At 42.3% G+C, this 20,157-nt stretch overlaps 1 protein-coding gene across 8 annotated transcripts in view; it reads right to left on the bottom strand.

Annotated features, from left to right (window-relative positions):
- Limch1 (LIM and calponin homology domains 1) overlaps positions 1 to 20,157 on the bottom strand; it is a 306,367-nt gene that overhangs the window by 15,720 nt on the left and 270,490 nt on the right. For 7 of the 8 annotated variants that reach the window (XM_040747146.1, XM_040747145.1, XM_040747149.1 and 4 more), the window contains 9 exons: positions 16,232 to 16,322; positions 15,228 to 15,391; positions 11,719 to 11,824; positions 7,655 to 7,695; positions 6,204 to 6,284; positions 4,476 to 4,568; positions 3,571 to 3,675; positions 2,048 to 2,172; positions 102 to 232 (listed from right to left, as the gene is read on the bottom strand). In XM_040747146.1, coding sequence (XP_040603080.1) covers positions 102 to 232; positions 2,048 to 2,172; positions 3,571 to 3,675; positions 4,476 to 4,568; positions 6,204 to 6,284; positions 7,655 to 7,695; positions 11,719 to 11,824; positions 15,228 to 15,391; positions 16,232 to 16,322 — 937 coding nt within the window. Of the gene's footprint in view, positions 1 to 101; positions 233 to 2,047; positions 2,173 to 3,570; positions 3,676 to 4,475; positions 4,569 to 6,203; positions 6,285 to 7,654; positions 7,696 to 8,363; positions 8,439 to 11,718; positions 11,825 to 15,227; positions 15,392 to 16,231; positions 16,323 to 20,157 lie in introns of all 8 variants that reach the window. The other variant, XM_040747148.1, reaches the window with a different exon arrangement.

Here is a 20,157-nt window from a genome sequence, read left to right as displayed (position 1 = left end):
CGTTGGGATTTGTCTCCCCATTCTTAACCTGAGCTAGCTATGGGCTTGGATCATAGAGCGAGGCCCCAGCCTCTGCCTCCTGGCTGCTGGTCCCTCCTTACCCTGAGTTAGCTGTGGGCTTGAATCACAGCACGGGGCCCCACACTCTGCCTCTGGATGCTGGTCAGGATGGATTCCTTTTGACATGGAGTCTTCAGAGTGAGTCGAGGGCCCTTGACTTAGGCTGTTAATGCTAAAACAAAGAAACAAACTTGGGAGTAGAGATAACAGCAACAGGATCAAACTGACTATTTCTATACACAGAGCTAGCAATTGCAATCTAAGGAGAGGAAATAGACTGTCTGCTTATTCTTTTTGTTTTAAACTAGATCTAAAACTGTTATAAAATGCATTTTTAGTGGCCACCAATTTAACAGAGTCAAGAGATGATCGTTTCTGAGTCCTCCTTGCCCACCAGGCTCTCTATGCTGAGCGCCTTTAGGGAGTTGACTCAAAGCTCCCAGATTTTCACAAGAGAGCAGTTACTAGAGGTTTCACATGGAAGCCAGGCATGGCAGAACTACAATGAGTTTAAGTTCAGATGGGGCTACACAATGAATTCAAGGCCAGCTTAGGCTTAAAAGTGAAACACAATCTAGAAATGAATGGATAAATAAGTCACTGGGGCCATTTGGGATCTCTGCAGCTTTGGTTAATTCCCCAGCCTTTCAGTGACTTCAGTGTGCAGAGAAATAAAAGATTTAAGGAGATAAAAGAGAAGTTTCTGGTGACAGTGAGACAGCTTGGAGAAAGGAACCAGCAAATTTACAGCAAGGTCTGTTTGGAGAACTTGCAAACACGCACATGGAGTATGTTTTGGGATCCTTCAAATCTTTCTAAGTAATAGCTCTTTTCCCCGACTTTGAAACAGTATTACCTGGAAACAGTTGCCCTTCCAACACCATGCTATCTGTCAGACCCGCTCAGTGTCTGAGAGTCAGGTGCCCAGTGTTTGACATTGCTCCCAGCCAACCTTTCACCTTGACCGGCCTACTACACTTGGATACCCTTCTCATCTTCAGGTCCCTCTAGGATGCTGTAAACGTGTTACCGGTGCATGCGTACTTGCTGATACCTATCTGGGATTTCACACCTCTGAGGTAAGCATCCATTTCTTCAGTAGGATGCTGGCAATTTCCTGGGCTTCTTATAGATTCTTTCCAGGTTAGGCAAGGGTGGCCTTGATAATATGTAGCTCAGAGTCTGGTTCAGTCTGAGGTACTCTGTGTGCTCTGGGGTTTCTGTGTTCATTTTTGGATCTCCCATGGAACAGCATAGAGTCCATACATGAAGTGACTATCAAAAACTGTTCTGACATATTGGTTATCTTTCAGATTATCACTCAGAGTAAACATGTTCACATTAGTGTGGGCACCCAAAGCCAAGTTCAGGTCCATGGTAGGTGGGACCTCAGGACTTCAACGTCATTCCTCTCTGACATATCCTCTACTTTAAGTAACTGAATGCTTTAGGTTTTGGGCCAACAACAAACTTCTTTGTTGATTTACACTATCTTCTTTATTTAAAACAGATCTTCCTTATTACTTTTTTACATTATTATTAAAACATTTAAATTGGATCATGGGCATAGGCGTGTCTATGATGTGTGTGCTCATGCCACACCCTGTGTGTGGAGGGCAGAGGATGACTCTGTGGAGTTGGGTCTTTCCTTCTACTTTATGTGGGGATCAAACTCAGGTTGTAGCCATCTCTCCAGCTCTAAAATGTAATTCATTTTTTTGAGATATGCTTTCTCTATGTACCCAAGACTGGCCTCAAATGTATGATCCTTGTCTCTCCTTCACCACGACTGGCCTCGTTTATTTAAAACTAAGTCTATATATCCAAGATCGCAATGATGCTGACTCCAGAGCTGTTGCAGCATGCTTAAACAACACGGAATGCATCTTTAGGGGATCATTTTAAAGCAGTGAATCTGCCTTCCTGGGAGGGAATGGCAGGGCCCAGCTTCGGGAATGCCTGTGGACAGTCTGGGATGGGCACATACCTATCCTCTTCTGGTGGACCACTTTCTCTGGCCTTGAGCAATGAGTCACTGTCGCTCTCCTGGAAAGGTATCTTCTGTCTTCCCTCTTTTTCCTTGTCTTGACAGTTTTCCAAGTCCATCTTATTCTAGTAGAAAAATTGGGATCATTTTGAATATAATTTTAAAGATATTAGATAACTTTTATATTTGATCATGGACTACCTGAAACCCACCCTCTAATGACTTATATTGACCTTGGACCACCTGAAACCCAATCCATACCTTTTAAAACCTCTCTTTGAATAATGAAAACTTTCTTCTATTTTTTTGCTCTAAAATTTAAAGAAATTATTAATATGTACTTTCTGTACAAGTGAATGACAGTCACTGTAAGACTGAATGCATGTATACAGTGTGCTCTGATTACAGTCATCCTATTTTTCTACCCCTGTACCAATCCTGTTTTGTCAGACCCACTGCCTACGATTCAAAGAATAGTCCTCTTTTAAAATATTTATTTTATACATGTACACATAGAGCCTACATGCCAGAAGAGGAGAGCACCAGATCTCATTACAGATGGTTGTGAGCCACCATGTGGTTGCTGGGAAGTGAACTCAGGACTTCTGGAAGGGTAGCCAGTGTTCTTAACCAATGAGCCATCTTGCCGGGCGTTGGTGGCGCACGCCTTTAATCCCAGCACTCGGGAGGCAGAGGCAGGCGGATCTCTGTGAGTTTGAGGCCAGCCTGGTCTACAAAGTGAGTTCCAGGACAGCTTCCAAAGCCACAGAGAAACCCTGTCTCGAAAAACCAAAAAAAAAAAAAAAAAAAAAAAAAAACCAATAAGCCATCTCTAAAGCCCCAAAGAATAGTCTTCTAAACTAAGAGGTCAATTATTTCCAAATACTTAGAGTCAATGATTTCCAAATACTTAGAATAAATGTGCAATTGAGATCTTTCTAAAAATTATCACAAAAGGTATTAATTGTTCAAGGACTACCCCCCAAACAAAATGAACTCAAAGGACCAATTACTTCAGGACAAATGGCCTCTGGTATCCATGAGTTATTTTACTTTACAAGTCTTGGCATACTTCTATCTAGTATCCCTATCACCTTACTTGGGAGATGTGGGGCTGACCAGCCTTTACAGGCTCTCCCCACCCTCAAATACATGTCAGGTTTGTGAGGAATTTGGAGGACAAGAAGCTAGTTTTATGGCAGCTGGTGGGGAATGTGCTGGGGGCATGTCTGCTGCTGCCAAATACTGCAGAGGAATGCATGACATGGTGGGGAGGGGCACGTGGCTTGAACCAGGCAGAGAGAAGGTTCCAGCATACGGGTTTGCTGCTGGAGATCCTGCTAGCTTGTCTGGGAAGATCTGGCTAAGCCAATGACCACTGCTCTGCAGAAAAAGGGCTTGGAGTTTGGTGACAGCCTTGTAGCTCTGGATAGATAGCCACTTCTGGTTTTAAGTTACTAAGTATGATGGGAAACCTGGTTTGGGTTACTTATGTCAAACTCGGTTTTCATCAGTGATCTTACCGTGGTCCCACTGCCTTCAGTTATAGACGAGGAAGAGGACAGCTGATCTGCAGAACTCGAGGAAAGGGTGAATGGGACCACAGTGTCTTCAATTATCTTACGCTCCTAGGGCAAAGACAGGGATAAATGAACAAAAGAAAAAAAACCTAACCTGTCAAGAGAAAAACAAATACATCAAGGAACTCCAGGAAAAGAAGATTCATCAGAACATATGCAAATAGGCAGGACATTAAGGAAGTCTTATTTTTTTCAGAGCATACAAACACCACCAAGGTTAGTTAGTGTTACACAAGAACACAGTTAAGAAAGACCACTGTGGAGCTGATCAGTTAAGATACTGTTGAAGGTAAAATTCCCAATGATACTGACAACACATTTTAAATAACACTTAGATAGCTTCCTCCAAATTCTGTGATGTGGTTTGTTCGTTGCTGTTGTTAAAATATTACCAGGACATTAGTCTCCTCTACAGATTCCTCTAGCATGGTGTAGTAAATGTAAGGATATATTTAGCTTCAGTGCTAAAATTATCCTATAAAAAGAATTCATTACTATCAAACAATCTTGCTGCAAGTGAGCACACACACAAATAAACACATTGCTGCTTTTATGTTGTCTAAGTCAGATCTCAATCAGACACTGACTGGAGAGCAGATGTGATTACAGTGGCTTCTTGAACATGGTTCACACGGGGTGGGGTGGGGGGAGGTTACTATGGTCTGTTAGAACTCACATGATGTGGTTCTCTTTAAAGAGACTGAAGGGACACTGCCGTGAGTACACATCCACAACCAGCATATGCTGCAGACACATCCACAACCAGCATATGCTGCAGACACAACGGGAAGTGACAGACTTTGAGGAACTGCGCTAACAAAGTCACGTTCTTCTTGGCAATTTCCTACCTCCTCGTAGTACCTGCGTTCTTCTTCTTCTACCTCCTTCTGCGCCTTTTCCCACTCTTCCTTCAACTTATCTTGTGCCTTCTGGTACCTCTCCTGTCATGGGATGTCCAAAGAACACTTGAAAGTGATCACTGCACTCATCACTGGGATGCTTACCCCTCCCTTCTAAAGCACCACGCAAAATACATTTTCGTGAGTGAACATTTGGAATCTAATGCATATGTATCATAGAAAGAAATGTTGGGTATTATGCACACAGGTTAGGTACATGTGGTTTGAATGAGTAATGTCTCCCGTTGGCTCATGTATTTGGATGTTTGGTTCCAGTTAGAGGAACTGTTTTGGGAAGGATTGGGACTTTCAGGATGTGGAGCTTTGCTAGAGGAAGTCACTGGGGCTGCGCTCTGAGATTTTATAGCCCAATCCCTCTTCCTCTTCTCTCTCTGTCTCCTGTGTGTGAATGCAACGTGACCACTTTGCTTCTTGGCTGCCAGGCAGGCCTCCAGCTCCTGACACCACGCCTTCCCCACCACGAAGGACTGTAGCCCTCTGGAACGGTAAGCCAAAATAGACCTTTCTCCCCTAGTTGCTTTTTATCAGGGTATTTTTCTATCACAGAAACAGAAAAGTAACTTAGACATTTAAAATCCCATGGGAAGCCAGATTTCTGCTGTTGTGTTTTGTAGAGTTTCTCTTCAGATTAACATTTGTTCATGAAAGATGAAAAAAACAAACGACCCCTCACTCCAGAATACTGTAATGATTCAGAATGGGAATTTGGAGGTTCTTATTATCATTTAAGTAATCAAGGCCTAACCCTTTGAAGTTTTAAAAGGTACCAAAGGTACCAAGCTGAACTGCAGGGCTAAATCGAAATAGTTGATTTTTTTTTTTTTTTACCACAGAAACCACTCCCTCATTCATGGGAACCAGGGCAAAGGATTAGGACAAAATATGAAGAGAAAGTAGAATAAATCACATTGCACTTCAGTTCTAGAGTAGCAGGGAACCAGCAAACTTAGCTAGGTTTATACTTTATGTAAGTGTTTGGTGTGTAGTGGAATCAGCACACATTTTAGAGTTGCAGAGACTTAGATTTGGGTCCAGGACCTGCACCTTCACCTCTTCAACTAAACATGGGCTACTCAGATGTGTTCTCAGCACATCCCAAGTATACAAATAGGCCAGTCTTGAAGGTCATTTTGGGCATGAGGCATATGGGAGCATGCTACATTTCTTCTCAGAATATTTCTAGAATTGGCCATTATCAGCTTTCACTGAAAAAAAAAATGGAGCGAAAACTCTGTTGAAGGAATTAGACTGATGCCAAATTTCATTCTACCTGAATGTTATCAAATAGCTTTTGGGTAATTCACTCTCATTGCTTCTTGAACTGGAATCGGTGAATGTTATCAAATAGCTTTTGGGTAATTCATTCTCATTGCTTCTTGAACCTGGAATCGTTGGCTAGGGAGGTAACGAATACAGGTAGACTGACAAATCACTGCTTAGAGATATATATTTTTTAAAGTATTAATGTGAATGTTTTCCCCCCACTGCTTCTTGTCACTGAACCTGTTAGCAGGAACAATCAGGTCCAAGACTCTGCTGCCTGGACACAAAGCATGGACAGTCTCCTGAGTTCCCTGTGCTAAAAATCTATCCAGCACAACAGATACAACGAGGGCACAGTTACTGAACACAGGAAAATTAGTAGGTTGTTCCTACCTGGAGCAGACGCTCTTGCTCCTGCTGCCATTTCTCCTGTCGCCTGCGTTCCTCTTCCGGGTCCCATGCCCAGAACTTAAACTGCTCAGGAAAAACAAAGAAAGCAACCCCAAGATGAGATCTAAGACAGGTCCTCAAGGGCTGGCCAGGGTAAGAGAAGACAACTAGCCTCCAACATGATATCCAAGGGACATAGAAACAAATCTTCATAAATCGAAATGTCCTGTTTGGTGGCAGAAATTGTTTCCAAATTTAATCCCTTTTTACTTTGATTCTAAAATGCAGGGCTAGTTCTATGCCTCTTACAGATAATGGAAACACATAGTGACCACTACAGGAACAAGAAGACTTTGGTCCATTTCTCTCAGATGCATGAGAAGTCTTAGAAGCAATCTTGCTCCGGAACACAAAGCTCACTGCACATGTTACTTCTGGTGCATGTCAGGAGAAATGCATCGTCTAAGGACCACTGTACTGGGAATGCTGCTATTGCTTCCCATGGCAGCTTTCTCCATGTGGGTTAATGCCACCTTAAGGGTAAGATGAGTGGAGCCCCAGCCCCGAGGCCAGCATAATAAATACTCAAACCCAAGACTGAGAACAAACAAAATCCTTAGAGAAGGTTTTAATAAGTTTGGGAACAAACAAGAACACAGCTGGATTTTCTTTCTGAATCCATGGATTCTCTCACTTGTTCTACTTTCCCCAAACAGGAAATGACACTACATCTTTTTGCAATGCCTTTTCCTCTCCATCCCCACCCATGCACACGAATAGTTTGACAGTCTTGCTGTAAGTCAATGGCTTGCACTATCCTCTTCAGTTGTATGTGGTGATGCTGGCTTTACAGCCGTTCTGGGGTACTTAGTTTCCAGGAAACTTGGGGTTACCAGTATTGGCTTATGATTGAACTTTCACATATGGTTCTGAAATGGGGTTGGAGATATCAAGGTTATGTGACAAGGGGTCACATGGCCACAAAGGGAGAAAATCTGCCTGTAGATACTGGCTGTGAGAAGCATCCTGGACTGGTTACTGGAGAGGTGTGTAGGGGATCATTCCTGTATCAGGCACCATATAGTAGCAATTGTACAATGATTTCAAGCAAGGCTTACAATAACCCCAACAGAAAGCTATCTGTATCTCACTGTATACCCAGGGAAGATTAAATAGGGAGGACTTATTAACTACCCCCAGTGTCCTATAGCCATTAAGTAAACTTGGACTCAAGGATACAAAGAAATGAGAGTTTTGTTTCCAGGCAGGACAGGATAACTACTTCACAAAGTGATAATCTACACCTTTACAGCCTACCAGGAAGCATCAAATTGTTGTTTCAAAATAAAAATGTTTGGATCTCAGTTCTGGCTGAAAACTCTTTAAGAAAATCAAATACAAGTTTAAAAATCACCGGAGAGGCATGATTTTGTTCTTTGAGAGGGGCTACTTACAGGTGTAGTGACAGGGGACTTCTCACTGCTTGAAGAATCCGCTACACAGAATAAAGACAGAGAAGAAGACGTCAGTGTGAGTGGCTGCGCTGGTCTTCTGATCCTCTCAGTTGAGTGTGGTTCCTATGTTAACTTCGGCAGCATTAGAAAATCACAATAGAGCAGAGCCTTGTGGCAGGCTGTACCCGTCACCAAAAGGAATGAGGAGTGAAATATCAAGCAGCGCCAGGGACTAGACTCTAGGAAGCAACGGCTATAACTATTAGTGCTGGCTCTTAGTACCCCTTGCATCCCCGCAAAGGGAGCAGGTCCCCCACTGTCCGACATGGAGAAGTACCACACAGAGAGGCCGATGTCATCCAGGAAGAACAGAGAGTGACACAGTTAACAAGAGAATACCGCACTTGTGGCAAATGCTTCTAACCTTTGTTCCAAAGGGGAAAGAGGGTGGCAAAGAGCCAGGTAGATGGTGTCATTTCTCCGGCATCTCAACAATCAACACGAAGTTCTGTGAAATCCCTCCCAATTTTAGCACAACTGTGCTGACTGATATACCAAAGAACAAGCTCATTGCTAACTGTGTGTCACAAACAAGCATCTTTCTTTTAAATATCTTAAATCAGAAATGAAGACAAACAACAGACACCATTGGTTGCCCCAACACAGAATTTTACATAGAAGAAATGCAGCTACCCAGTATGTTGTTTACCTGACTGGGAGAAAAACTGGGACCGTCGCCAAGAGTTCTGAACTCTTAGCGGAGCACTGGCACTGCTAGGCACCTCTAGATCAGATGGCAAAATAGAATAAACAGAGATCCATGAAACCAGGTGAGAACCGAGAACACATCCCCACATGCTGAAGCAGGCTCGGCTGCAGTCAAGTCAGGAATTTAAGGACTCCCAGGCTAAGGTAACGCAGCTCACCAGAATACGTGTAAACCTGACAGTGGGCAGTAGAACCGGACAGTCTGTGTTCCTGTTGTATAAGTGCTGAGTGAAAGTTCGTAGGCCCTTCCTACGTGGGGATATTGTTTAAGGGTTAAAGGTCATCACGACACAGCAGTATGCTGTGCAGAAGCAACTCTAGGAAAGTGTAAAGGGCAGTAGAGATGTGCGGTGAGGTCGAGAATGATATCACATCCCAGCTGATGATGGAGTGAAGACGCAGCCAGCTTCCTGTCTCACATACAGACAGGTACATGTTTGTGACAGCCTGCAGTGCCCCGCCCGAGCACACATGGCTCCTGGCAAGCACTGGGCACCTTACGCAGTGGGCTCTGCTACTTGCATTTTCAGAGCCTTGAAGGTTAGAGCCTATGTTTTCTAGAAACATAACTTTGGCATAACTTTGCTGTTTCCAGAGAGCTGGATAAAGGGAATCTGTCAGCCTTAGCTGCATTTTATGAATATTTCCAGAGTGTTGAAAGGCTGTATTGATGCACGTGTGTGTGCCTGAGGAATCTTATTTGGGTTGACAGGCAGATCTACAGTGGCCTGTGTGAGCATCTATAAATAGGTGGCTTTAAAGAAATTGGGGAGACACCAATTTCTGATGGAGAGAGAGAATTTATGAGGTGTTGTTCCAGGGCTTCTGGTTCCTTTGGACTGGATTCTGGAATTCACGTTAGCCGCTTAAGTGTGCACCAAATTCTTATATGTGGGTTATAACCCACCACACTCCGATCCAAGACAGTCATGTCTTCAAAGGTTCCATTTATTAGAGGCCTCTGGCTTCCACAAAGACGGGCACTCTGCAGAGTCTAAAGAAGCCCCAGTTTCCTACCCACCAGTAATGTCTTTGAGGCACCGCTTAAATAAATACCACAAGGCAGTCGCTTCAGGTTGGGCTCCCTGGGCTGCCACATCACCTGCTCATGTGGTTTTGCTGGAAGTGCAGACAGACCGCGCCTTTGGGCAGAGCTGCAGAAGCAGATCCTGAGGGTCTGGCCCCAGCGCTGAAGGTTCAGGAACACTTTCATGTTTGAGAACTGTTGCGTCAAGCTGTGTTGCTGTCCTGTCGATGCTTTCTTTTTTTGTTTTTTCATTTTTTTAGGAAAGCATCCTAGAAGAGTTTACTATTTCTGCCTAGCACTTGGCTCTATACTTACACCCTTATTGCTATTTTTCTGTAATCACTAAATACAATTCTCTTAAAAACTGGTCTATGGGTATTTCTACTCAACAGGTGGCAGTTAGTCAGACCTTAGGGAAACCAAAAAGGGGAAAACTATGCAGCTAAGAACTCGATGAGCGAGGATTTAAACCCTGGTGTTCTATCTCCAACGCTAACAATTAAAATCACAAATTCATGAACCACACATCATAAAGGAACAAGGGCCTGCCAAATCTGGTTCTCACTTGAGGAGTTACCTTTAAAATACTCCAGTGCTATGAATTTTTATTTTTTAAATTATTCTACTTAGATAAAGCATGAAGTAAAGTTCCCTAATTCAATAGCAGTTTCTCAATGGGGGATGAAAATATAAATATATGAGGTATTAGGACTAATTGATAAGGCTTACATATTTATCCTATCTATATTTCTTATTTACATAGTTATAAAGCACTAGAAATGGAACATAATTACAATGTCTAAATATGGCCAACTGGTTGACCCAGCTATGAGATTTTATTTTTATTGATTATTTTCAGGACCATAAGACTGAAAAATTTGGGTCAACTGCTTTGGAGGCACTGAATTTGCCCCTACCTTAAGAGACTGATGCCCATTAGTATTCGTATCACACAGCTTCCTACCAAGTGCTCCTTGTTTTGTATACAACCCCAAAAATCACCAACAAAAGTTAATGGAGACCAATTCGGAGAGTGTTAATGGTGACTCCAAATAGCTTCCCACTCTTTAAAAGAGAAATAATAATAAACCATGAATAATGAAGTCACAGCATCCCTCTGGTAGGTCAGAGCTATAAAACACCCTGGAGAAAAATGTCAACAAAGAAGCACATGGAGCGTTAGGATTCCATCTCCCACGCTAGCTGTTTCCAATCTAGGGAGTTTGCACTGGTCCAGCCTTAGTCTGTTCACTTGGAGGGATAATCCCTAAGGACGGCAGCTTTCTTGGAATGTCATCTTCTCCAGCTCACATCCCTAAGGTCCTTCACGGTGGTGTGAGCACTTGGGTTTCCCATGGGGATAAAGGACATAAAGTTGGGTTCTTAAAGAATAAAAGGGTGAGTTCATAACTCATACATGATCCCCTAAGTGGGAGCCAGCACATTTTTAAGACTTCCACATATCCTCAACTCCCCTATTTCTTGATGCTACTCCTCCCTACATATCAAACATTAAAATCTAGCAAATATACAAAACACATTAAATTGCATCCCAAAGTATGTTATGAGTTAAACATATTAATATATATCCTTAGTGTGTATGTGTGACTGCAATCATACTGAACATGTATCTTTAAATGTTTCATGTATTTTACTGTCCATTTTTGGAAATATTAAATGTTCTTATTATGAAGAATTATATTTGTTTGTTTTTCCAAGACAGGGTTTCTCTGTGTTTGCCCAGACTGTGCTGGAACTTGCTCTGTAGACCAGGCTAGCCTGCCTCTGCCTCCTGAGTGTTAGAATTAGAGGCTGGGATAACAGGTATACACCAGCACCTCCCAGCCATGAAGAATTTTTGAAAGAGTAAAATTTTGTCTGAGTAACTACACTAATCATTGCATATACCCAAGGTTGATATTAGATAAAATGGGTATTTTTATAAAGACTGGAATTAATAATAAAGTTTATATAACATTAAAAGATAAACTTCTTGAAAATTATTTATAATTATCTTGTTATGTTTTAGAGTCTGAAGGTCTTGTACCCACAATGCCTAGCTGACAAGGTGATCTTAGTGGCTGGGGTTCCTGCTGTCACACAGAAAATGCATCTCGGCTTCTCAATTCACAGACTCTGATGAAGAATATAGCTATAAAAACATCACATAGAGGATGCAACCGGCTTTTCATGTGAAGAGTATTTCCTATAGGTGGGCCCAGCAGACTATGAAGATCTAAGAGAACACTTTCCCCTCTCCACTCCTTACCTTGTGAGTTGAGGTTTGGCAAATGCAGTTGGTTGGTTTCAGGCATTTTGTCCAGAAATGGAAACGTCAAGGTTGCTTCTGGTTCTGGGGATTTTGGTTTTACCACCTGGGCCACATCAACAGACACAAACGTTAGAAAGACCACAGATCCATCTTATACTATGACTATTTAAATAAGCCAGTAAGCTTAAACATTCAACTTTGCCATACAATTTTTCCTTCCCTGATGACTTCACATTTTTCTGAATCACTAGAGCAGTTGGCTTTTCTTAGAAATTAAATAAAGAAAAAAAAAGTGGTGATCACCTTTCTTCAACCTCAGAAGACATTTGGAGCTTTCCCCCTCCCCAACTTGCTTTTTTTTGGACAGAGTCTTACTATGTGGCCCTGGCTGTAACTTTCTCTGTAATTCAGGCTAGCCTTCAACTATCTACGTAGCTCTGCCTCCTGCGTACTGGGATTAAAGGCACGCATCACCACTCTAGGCTTCAATTCTAGGCATTACATCCTGCTAAGCTTGTCAGAAAATGAAATATTCCACAGAAGACAATGAGAACCATCTTTGCTGTAAGGTTAAGTATTATAGTAATCCACTTTTAATAGACACTGTTATGATGATAGTATTTTACCCTCCTATAAAGTTATGAAACATACACACACTTTGCCAGTTGACAAAGACACATTGCCCAAAAGAGCTAGTATCGAACTGTGCCAGCACAAGGGTGTCCTTAGAGCTTGTGAAGCACATTAGATGACCTGATTTTTTTCATATCATTGCTATTTAATTTTATTGCTTCTTCTTACTCTAAAGACCCTTAGTAGAGGCATCCTCTTGCTGTCTTATTGCCTCCAATCAATTTACTGCTAGAGACAGACTGCCAAACATTTCAACAGTGTCTAAGATAAGAGGCATGCACTTTCTGAATCTGAATGTAGAGTGCAGCTGTATGGGTTTAGGTCCTTTCTGCCTCTCACAGGACTTCATTCTGATTTCATCTCTAGCTGGTAGCTGCTATACATGGTTAGTGTGACAGCCAATGACCTCAGGCTATGCAACCTTCATTTCTTTTCTGTTGCGTTTTATTTTCTTTGTTCAGAATGCATCCAATCCTAAGAGAATTTTGAAGAAAATACAATCAGTCATGTTGGTAGCACTGCTGTGATCAACCAGATAGCTGTACAGACTTCAGCATTCAACATATTGCAAATACTTAAGGTCTAGATTTACCAAAGTTTACAACATGATAGTCTTTTACTTTCCTAAATATTTATTTTTACTCTCTCTCTCTCTCTCTCTCTCTCTCTCTCTCTCTCTCTCTCTCTCTCTCTCTCTCTCTCTCTCTCTCTGTGTGTGTGTGTGAGTGCAACAGGTATCCACAAAGGCGGGAAGTATTGGGTCTCATTAGAGATGGAGTTACGGTTGGCTGTGATCCACCTGATGTGGGTGCTGGGAACTGAGCTTAGTGCTCTTAACCACTGAGCCACCCTCCAGTCTTAAGCTCACAGACACTAATTCCTGAGTGGTGTAGACGAACAAGGAGGTTCCGAGAAGAACTGGTTGCAAATGAAAGAGTTAAAGACAGCAGACATGTCAGTCTGGTGCGTTGCTTTTACAAAGGTGACATTCTCCAAGTGAAATCAGAAAATCAAAGCTGATGCAAACACGTGATCACCATTATCTAAGCCCAAGAGAGAGAGGGGAGGGGGCCACAGAGTGGGGAAAGTGCTGCCCTGGAGGTCATTTATTCCATTTGCTAACCAACCATCAGAGCTTCTAAACAGCACAGAATTTTAGAGGTGTGGACATAGCATTTGATACCAAGGATAGCCTGGGAATCCTGGATATTTTATGCTTTAAAAATATGATTCTGAGACTCATGTTTACTAAATAGACAAAAGGTTCATGACAGAAAAGCAAATAAGACAGATAAATACCCCAAGAACCCCTGAAAGTGTGTTTCTTGTTTTTGTTTTTGTATTTTTTTGCTTTTTGTTTTAACCATAGTGATTGGGCATGAAACTGGCAGAGCAATGATACGCTCGACACAGGTGAGCATTGTCAAGGAACACACTAAGTTATGGCAGTCATTTGTTTTGTTAGCCCTAAGTACCAGGAATGTAACAAATTTTTCCTTTCAGGTTAGCATGATGTGAAGTATTGAGTTTGGAATAAATAATGATTACAAGCACATGGAAGATAAGGTACAATTGGCAAAGATGAAATCCTTGATTGGCCCACTCTACTGTGAGACCTGTGATTCAGATATCCTCTGAGGACCTCCAGACAGCTCAGTAATTCTCTCTGTATAAAAATGGGGAACAGCTGAGGTCAGAAATATAATACATCAGAATATAGGCATTTTAGAGGCTGTCCAAGCACATTCACTCAGCTGGGTGAGGCTAGGTGCTGTGTCTTGTTCCCTATCAAATACACAGTATCTAATACGGTACTTGGTACATAGTAGGTGCACAGTTAATGTCCCTGATGTATGAAATGGAACCAAGTGGTAAATTTTTCACTTGAAGGTCAAGTCTGTGTACAGGTTGATTTTTAATGGTGGATTACTGCCTTAAATAATTATATGACCTTACAAGGCATGACCTCTGGTGGTCACGTGGACTCCCTAGGAGCTTTTTCAGAACCAGGGCCATGGTTCCAGAGAGTGTCTATTTGGTCTGGAATGCAGTCCATAGTTGTAAAATTCTTTACAAACCAACAACTGAGACAAATGGTGAAGAGATTTTAGATCTGGTATTTAAAAACAAACCCAACTAATATAAGTAAGGCTAAATATGAACATTTAGTAAGAGCAAGGCTTTAAAGCCCATGGTATCCTGAGTTTCTTGGTATTCAAATCCAGAGGTATCAGACACACCATTGCTAAGAAATAGGTAGATAGCGGGAAGAGAATTTTTTTTTTTTGGTTTTACGAGACAGGGTTTCTCTGTATTGTTTTGGAGGCTGTTGGTCCAGCCCAGCCTCGAACTCACAGAGATCCGCCTGCCTCTGCCTCCCGAGTGCTGGGATTAAAGGCGTGTGCCACCACCGCCCAGCGGGAAGAGAATATTTAGTAAGACATCACACTAAGAAACAAACCAGTGGGCTGGAAGAGATAGCTCAGAAGTTAAGAGCACAGGCTGCTCTTCCAGAGGTCCTGAGTTCAATTCCCAGCAACCACATGGTGGCTCACAACCATCTATAATGATATTTAGTGCCCTCTTCTGGCCTGCAGGCATATATTCCTCTGAAAGTGTAAGCAAGCCCCCAATTAAATGCTTTATTTTATAAATTGCCTTGGTCATGGTATCTCCTTACAACTTGTATGTGTGTGTGTGTGTGTGTAAATGTATGAGTGAATGCATGATGTTTAACAATGAACATGCAGTGTAGCTTTTAGAAATATAGTTTGAAGACAGGGAAACAGGTCAGGTGAGACCACCCGCCCTCATGACTGCGGGCCGCCCAGGAACCACGTTAACCTGTGAATTTAACTCCACCGTGTGCTCACCTTCTGGGACAGCACTAACTCTACCTTCCCGCTCATCTCATTTTCGGGCTTCTTCTGGTCTCGCTCTTCTGGCACCTCATCCTTCAGCTGTGGGCTGGAGGAAAACTCCATCAAGGCCACGGTCGGGCTGCATCGAGTCACAGTTGTTGTAAAATGCTGTGGCTCTGGAGGGACGTCACGGGTGGACACGGGAGAAAAGGGAAACCATACAAAGGATCACTTTCCTTCAAAGTAGCAATGAAGATTTCACCAGAGTCCTCCCTCCTGATGACAAGCTGGGTCACCACATGACCACAGTCAGCAAAGGGCCCAGGGTGGCAGGATCCCCCTCAAACTGCCCTACTATTGAAAACTGCTCTTAACAGTCACGGGTCACATCCGAGTACCACGTGACACAAAATATTTAATGACAGTGGGGTGCAAAACAGAACATCCACAGACCCTACTTGTGACTGGGTGACAAACTAACTTTCCCTTGTTCAGTTGTCCTCTCCCGGAGGCTAGAGGCTGACATCACATGCCTTCCTCTCTAGCTCCCACCAGTAAGCAGTGTTTCTCCATGGCCTCGGTGGTTCCTGCCACCATGGTCCTTACTGGAGCTCCCGCCCTGACCCCCTTTGATGGATGGACTGTTACCTGGGAGTTCTAAGATGAAGTAAACACTTGACTCCCCAAGTTGACTACAAAGCAACTAGGACAACTCAGGGTTGGAATCATTTCTGCATGTGAATTAAGTTATTTTTAATGAGCATGAAGACATACTTTTAGGAAATAAAATATCAGAGTGCAAAAACCAAATCAACCCAAAAAACAACAACCCCCCCCCCCGTAAGTCTGAGTTCCTATTTTTATAGTGGCATTAATGCCATAGTGAGAATTTCTCCCGAGAGCCTCTAGGCGGCAGCACAACCACAGAGCCTGACACAGCCCTTCAGTCTAGCAGGGGAAACTGGCCTCATTCTAACACAAGTTACCAAGCTTTACACGCACACTATGAAACAAACCTGCCGAGGCCAACTCCACGTCCTGTGTCCCTGACTTCCCGTCACTGTTGTCATCCTCTTGGCCATTTGACTCAGTTTCATCAGAGGCTGCCTGAAAAAGAATTTGTTTTTCTTCCTTGAATAAACCAAACCCTTGAAAGTTCTGAAAAGCAAAGGCTATTTCCTGAATAATAATTTTCAGGCAAAGAAGGTGGGCTGCCCACACACACTGTCCCCGTTTCCAAGCAACTCTACATTGGGAGTCTACTTTGTTGGAAGGAGGCATTTGTGAGTGTGAACAAGTAAACACCCATGTGCTCACTTTCCCCAACCTTCCTCTGTCTCTCTGTCTCTGTCTCTCTGTCTCTGTCTGTCTGTCTGTCTCTCTCTCTCTCTTACACACACACACACACACACACACACACACACACACACACACACACACACACTTCTTTCCTGTCTCGTAAATCAAAGTCATTATCTACTTGTTCCCGAATGCCTTTCCAGTTGGTTGCAGGTTCTATCGCTAGCAGAGAGGATTTTGTTTTGATTCTTAAAGGATAAAACTTGCAGTTGGCTGTCCTGGGCTCTTAACACTGTAGGTTTTATTCTTGAAGCTCTCGGGAGTTTTTATAGCCATTTCTTCCCTTTCGTTCCGACAGCTGGGAACTAAGGTTAGCTTTTCTTCCTTTAGTCTTTGACTAATGGGTCTCCTTGACATGGATACCATTCACTTGCCACACCACAGTCAAGAACCTCTCTTAGAGCCATGCCTCCCTGCTGTCAGCTGTACGCTTTTTACAACAACAACTGCATAGCAACCTAAATGTTCACCAGATGGGGAACAAACAGTTGAATGAATTACTTAAGACATAAAGGGAAGTACTACACAGTCACCGAATATAAGATGTTGAGCAGGCTGGGGACATTGCTCAGTGGGAGAGGGCTTACCTAGTGCTCATGAGGCCATGGGTATGTTTGGTCCCAAGCGCTGCAGAAGACCAAACACACACACACACACACACACACACACACACACACACACACACACACACACACACAGAGAGAGAGAGAGAGAGAGAGAGAGAGAGAGAGTAGTAATGTGTGAAAATGATTGTTATCCAATGTGGTTAAAATATTTAAAGTTCATATATGGAGAGAGCATTATGTCTACATATGTAAGATTGTACACATAAATGTACCTGCTAGCACATGTATTAAAATATACAATGTAATGTGGCATACACATATATTTCACACACACACGTGTGTGTGTGTGTGTGTGTGTGTGTGTGTGTGTGTGATAAAAGCAAAAGAGGACTAAACTGTAGAGCAGCAGAAGCAGGGAGGAGTGCAGCAGACAGCAATGGGAGAGGACGAATGAGAGCAATGTACAGTGTATGTATAAAAGTGTCATAATGCAGCCGTTATTTCATGCTAACTAAAACAATACAAACAGGAACGCAGAACTCCAGGCAAACAGAAAATGTTAACAGCGCTCATTTTGAAACGTGTTTACATTTAGGGATGACTTCTTTTTCTTTATGTATACTTTCCCATACTGTAAATGCTGAGCCATCAGAAGACAACCCATGTAGTTCATTATCTTCATGGGGCAGGCAGGGGGAGCTAACTCTATAGTTAAGTCTGACATTTTCTCCTTTATCTTAGTTACTTGATAAAACTAAGTGGAAGATTAAACTAAATGTATCTGGAAGAATGCTTGGGCCAAAGAATGTCAGTGACTCTGTTTATTATATTTTTTTAGCAGAAGTTTTATGTAAAAGACTAAAGATGAATTTTAGGGTGTATAAAATATTTTGTAAACTTTAAAACATTTTGAGGCAAAAGCTAATATTGGTTTTCAGAAAAGGCATTATTAAATTCTTCATAATATATCTCCAAGGAGAAAACCAACTCTCTTGAGTTGTCCTCTGATATGCACAGGCACACTATGGCATACTTGTGCCCTCACACAAACATATATACACACATATGTAGATACATAGATACACACAAAATATAAATGTAAATCTTTTTATAAATTAAAAAGGAATTTTTAAATCTTTTTTAATTTAAATTAGAAACAAGCTTGCTTCACAGCAATCCCAACTCCCTTTCCCTCCTTTCCTTGCCTGCCCCCTCGACCCCCCAGCCCCCCACCCAATCTCCACTCCACTCCCAGGCAGGGTGAGGCCCTCCATAGAGAATATCCGTAGTCTGTCATTTCATCCAGGGTAGGGTCTAGGCCCTCCCCCAAGGGTCCAGGCTGAGAGAGCATTCCTCAATGTGGGATGGGCACCCAAAGTCTATTTGTATGCCAGGGATAAATACTGATATACTACCCAAGGCCCCATAGATTGCCTAGACCTCCTCACTGACACCCACATTCAGGGGGTCTGGATCAGTACCATGCTGGACTCTCAGTCATCAGTCCATGAGCTCCCCCTTGTTCAGATCAGCTGCCTCTGTGGGTTTCACCAGCCCAGTCTCGACCCCTTTGGTCATCACTCCTTCCACTATGTCACTGGGTTCCAGGAGTTCAGTTCAGTAAAAAAGAAAGGAATTTTAAAGCAAACCCTTTCAAGCTTCTAAAAGACTTTAACAATAGTATCTAGTGGGAAATGTGATTTTTTTTGGAGGGTAGAGTATTTTGAAACACTCATAATTAGACTTACTTTTTTTTAGTGTTCCTAGCTTTCTCTTACTATTTAAGTCAGGGTCTTTGAAATTTGCCCAGGTTATCCTTGAACTCACTCTGCAATTCCCTTGCCTCATTCTCATAAACAGTTGAAACTTTAAGCTTATGTCTTGAGGCTGACTTTAAAAACCCTAGGCTGGCCAATTGTGGTAGTGTATGCTTGTAATCTCAGCAATTGCAGAGACTGAGGCAAGTTCAAGCCCAGCCTAGACAGACTAGTGAGACCCTATTATAAATAAAACTAAAAAGGTCTGGGGGTTTAGATAAATGGTAGAATGCTCGTATAGCATGAACAAGGCTCTGGGTTTGATTATCAGTAACACACACACACACACCAAAGAAACAAACATTCCCCAAACCCACTGCCAATAAGAAAGATACAGCCAGAATATACCCACATTGATATTATTTAATGGATATTTAATATTTTTAATTGTACCAAGAAGCTTGAATTGAATCCCTTTATGAAATATGAGGAACCAGCAGGATGGTACATGAATGATGAAGGCACATCCTTTAATCCCAGCACTCAGGAGGCAGAAGCAGCCAGTTCTCTGAGTTCAAGGCCAGCATGGTCTAGAAAGTGAGTTCCAGGACAGTCAGGGCCACCCAGGGAAACCCTGTCTCGAAAAACAGCAACAACAAAAAGAAACCAAGAAAGAAATATGATGAATGGAAAACAACCAGACAAAAATCTTTTATTGTACTGAGGTTTTGTGTGTGTGTGTGTGTGTGTGTGTGTGTGTGTGCACACGCATTCACGTTTTTACAGGAGTCATGGAAGACCAACCAGTTCAACACTGTAAAAGAATAAGCTAGGCTTTATCTTTGAAGTTCACTCTTATACAAATAGAAACATTAATTCCGGGTGGTATTTTTGCTTTATGATGTTAATATATAAAATACTGGCAGGACTACTGATTCTTAGCTGCCTTCTCCAAATGGACTAAATTACAGACAGCTATTTAAGGCTGGAAAACAAATTTGCAGCTAAATACTGATGAACAAGCCTCTTGAGAACACTCATGTTTCCAATTACTAGAACAGAGTAACTACAAACAGGGCTCAGAGCCTGAAAATGAACAAAGAGATGAACATATTTCATTCAATCTAAGATGCCATCCAGTGCAAGCTATATTATTTTAGGCACTACTATGAAAGAAAACTCACTGTTAAATATGACACACACTCTGGATTGCCAGAGTAGTCTTGATTTGTAGATGTTAAAACACTCTAAGTGTGCTAC

Source organism: Mesocricetus auratus, unplaced genomic scaffold (assembly GCF_017639785.1).
Source record: "Mesocricetus auratus isolate SY011 unplaced genomic scaffold, BCM_Maur_2.0 Super-Scaffold_100006, whole genome shotgun sequence".
NCBI classification, from domain to species: Eukaryota; Metazoa; Chordata; class Mammalia; order Rodentia; family Cricetidae; genus Mesocricetus; species Mesocricetus auratus.
This window is presented reverse-complemented; position numbering and strand designations above follow the sequence as displayed.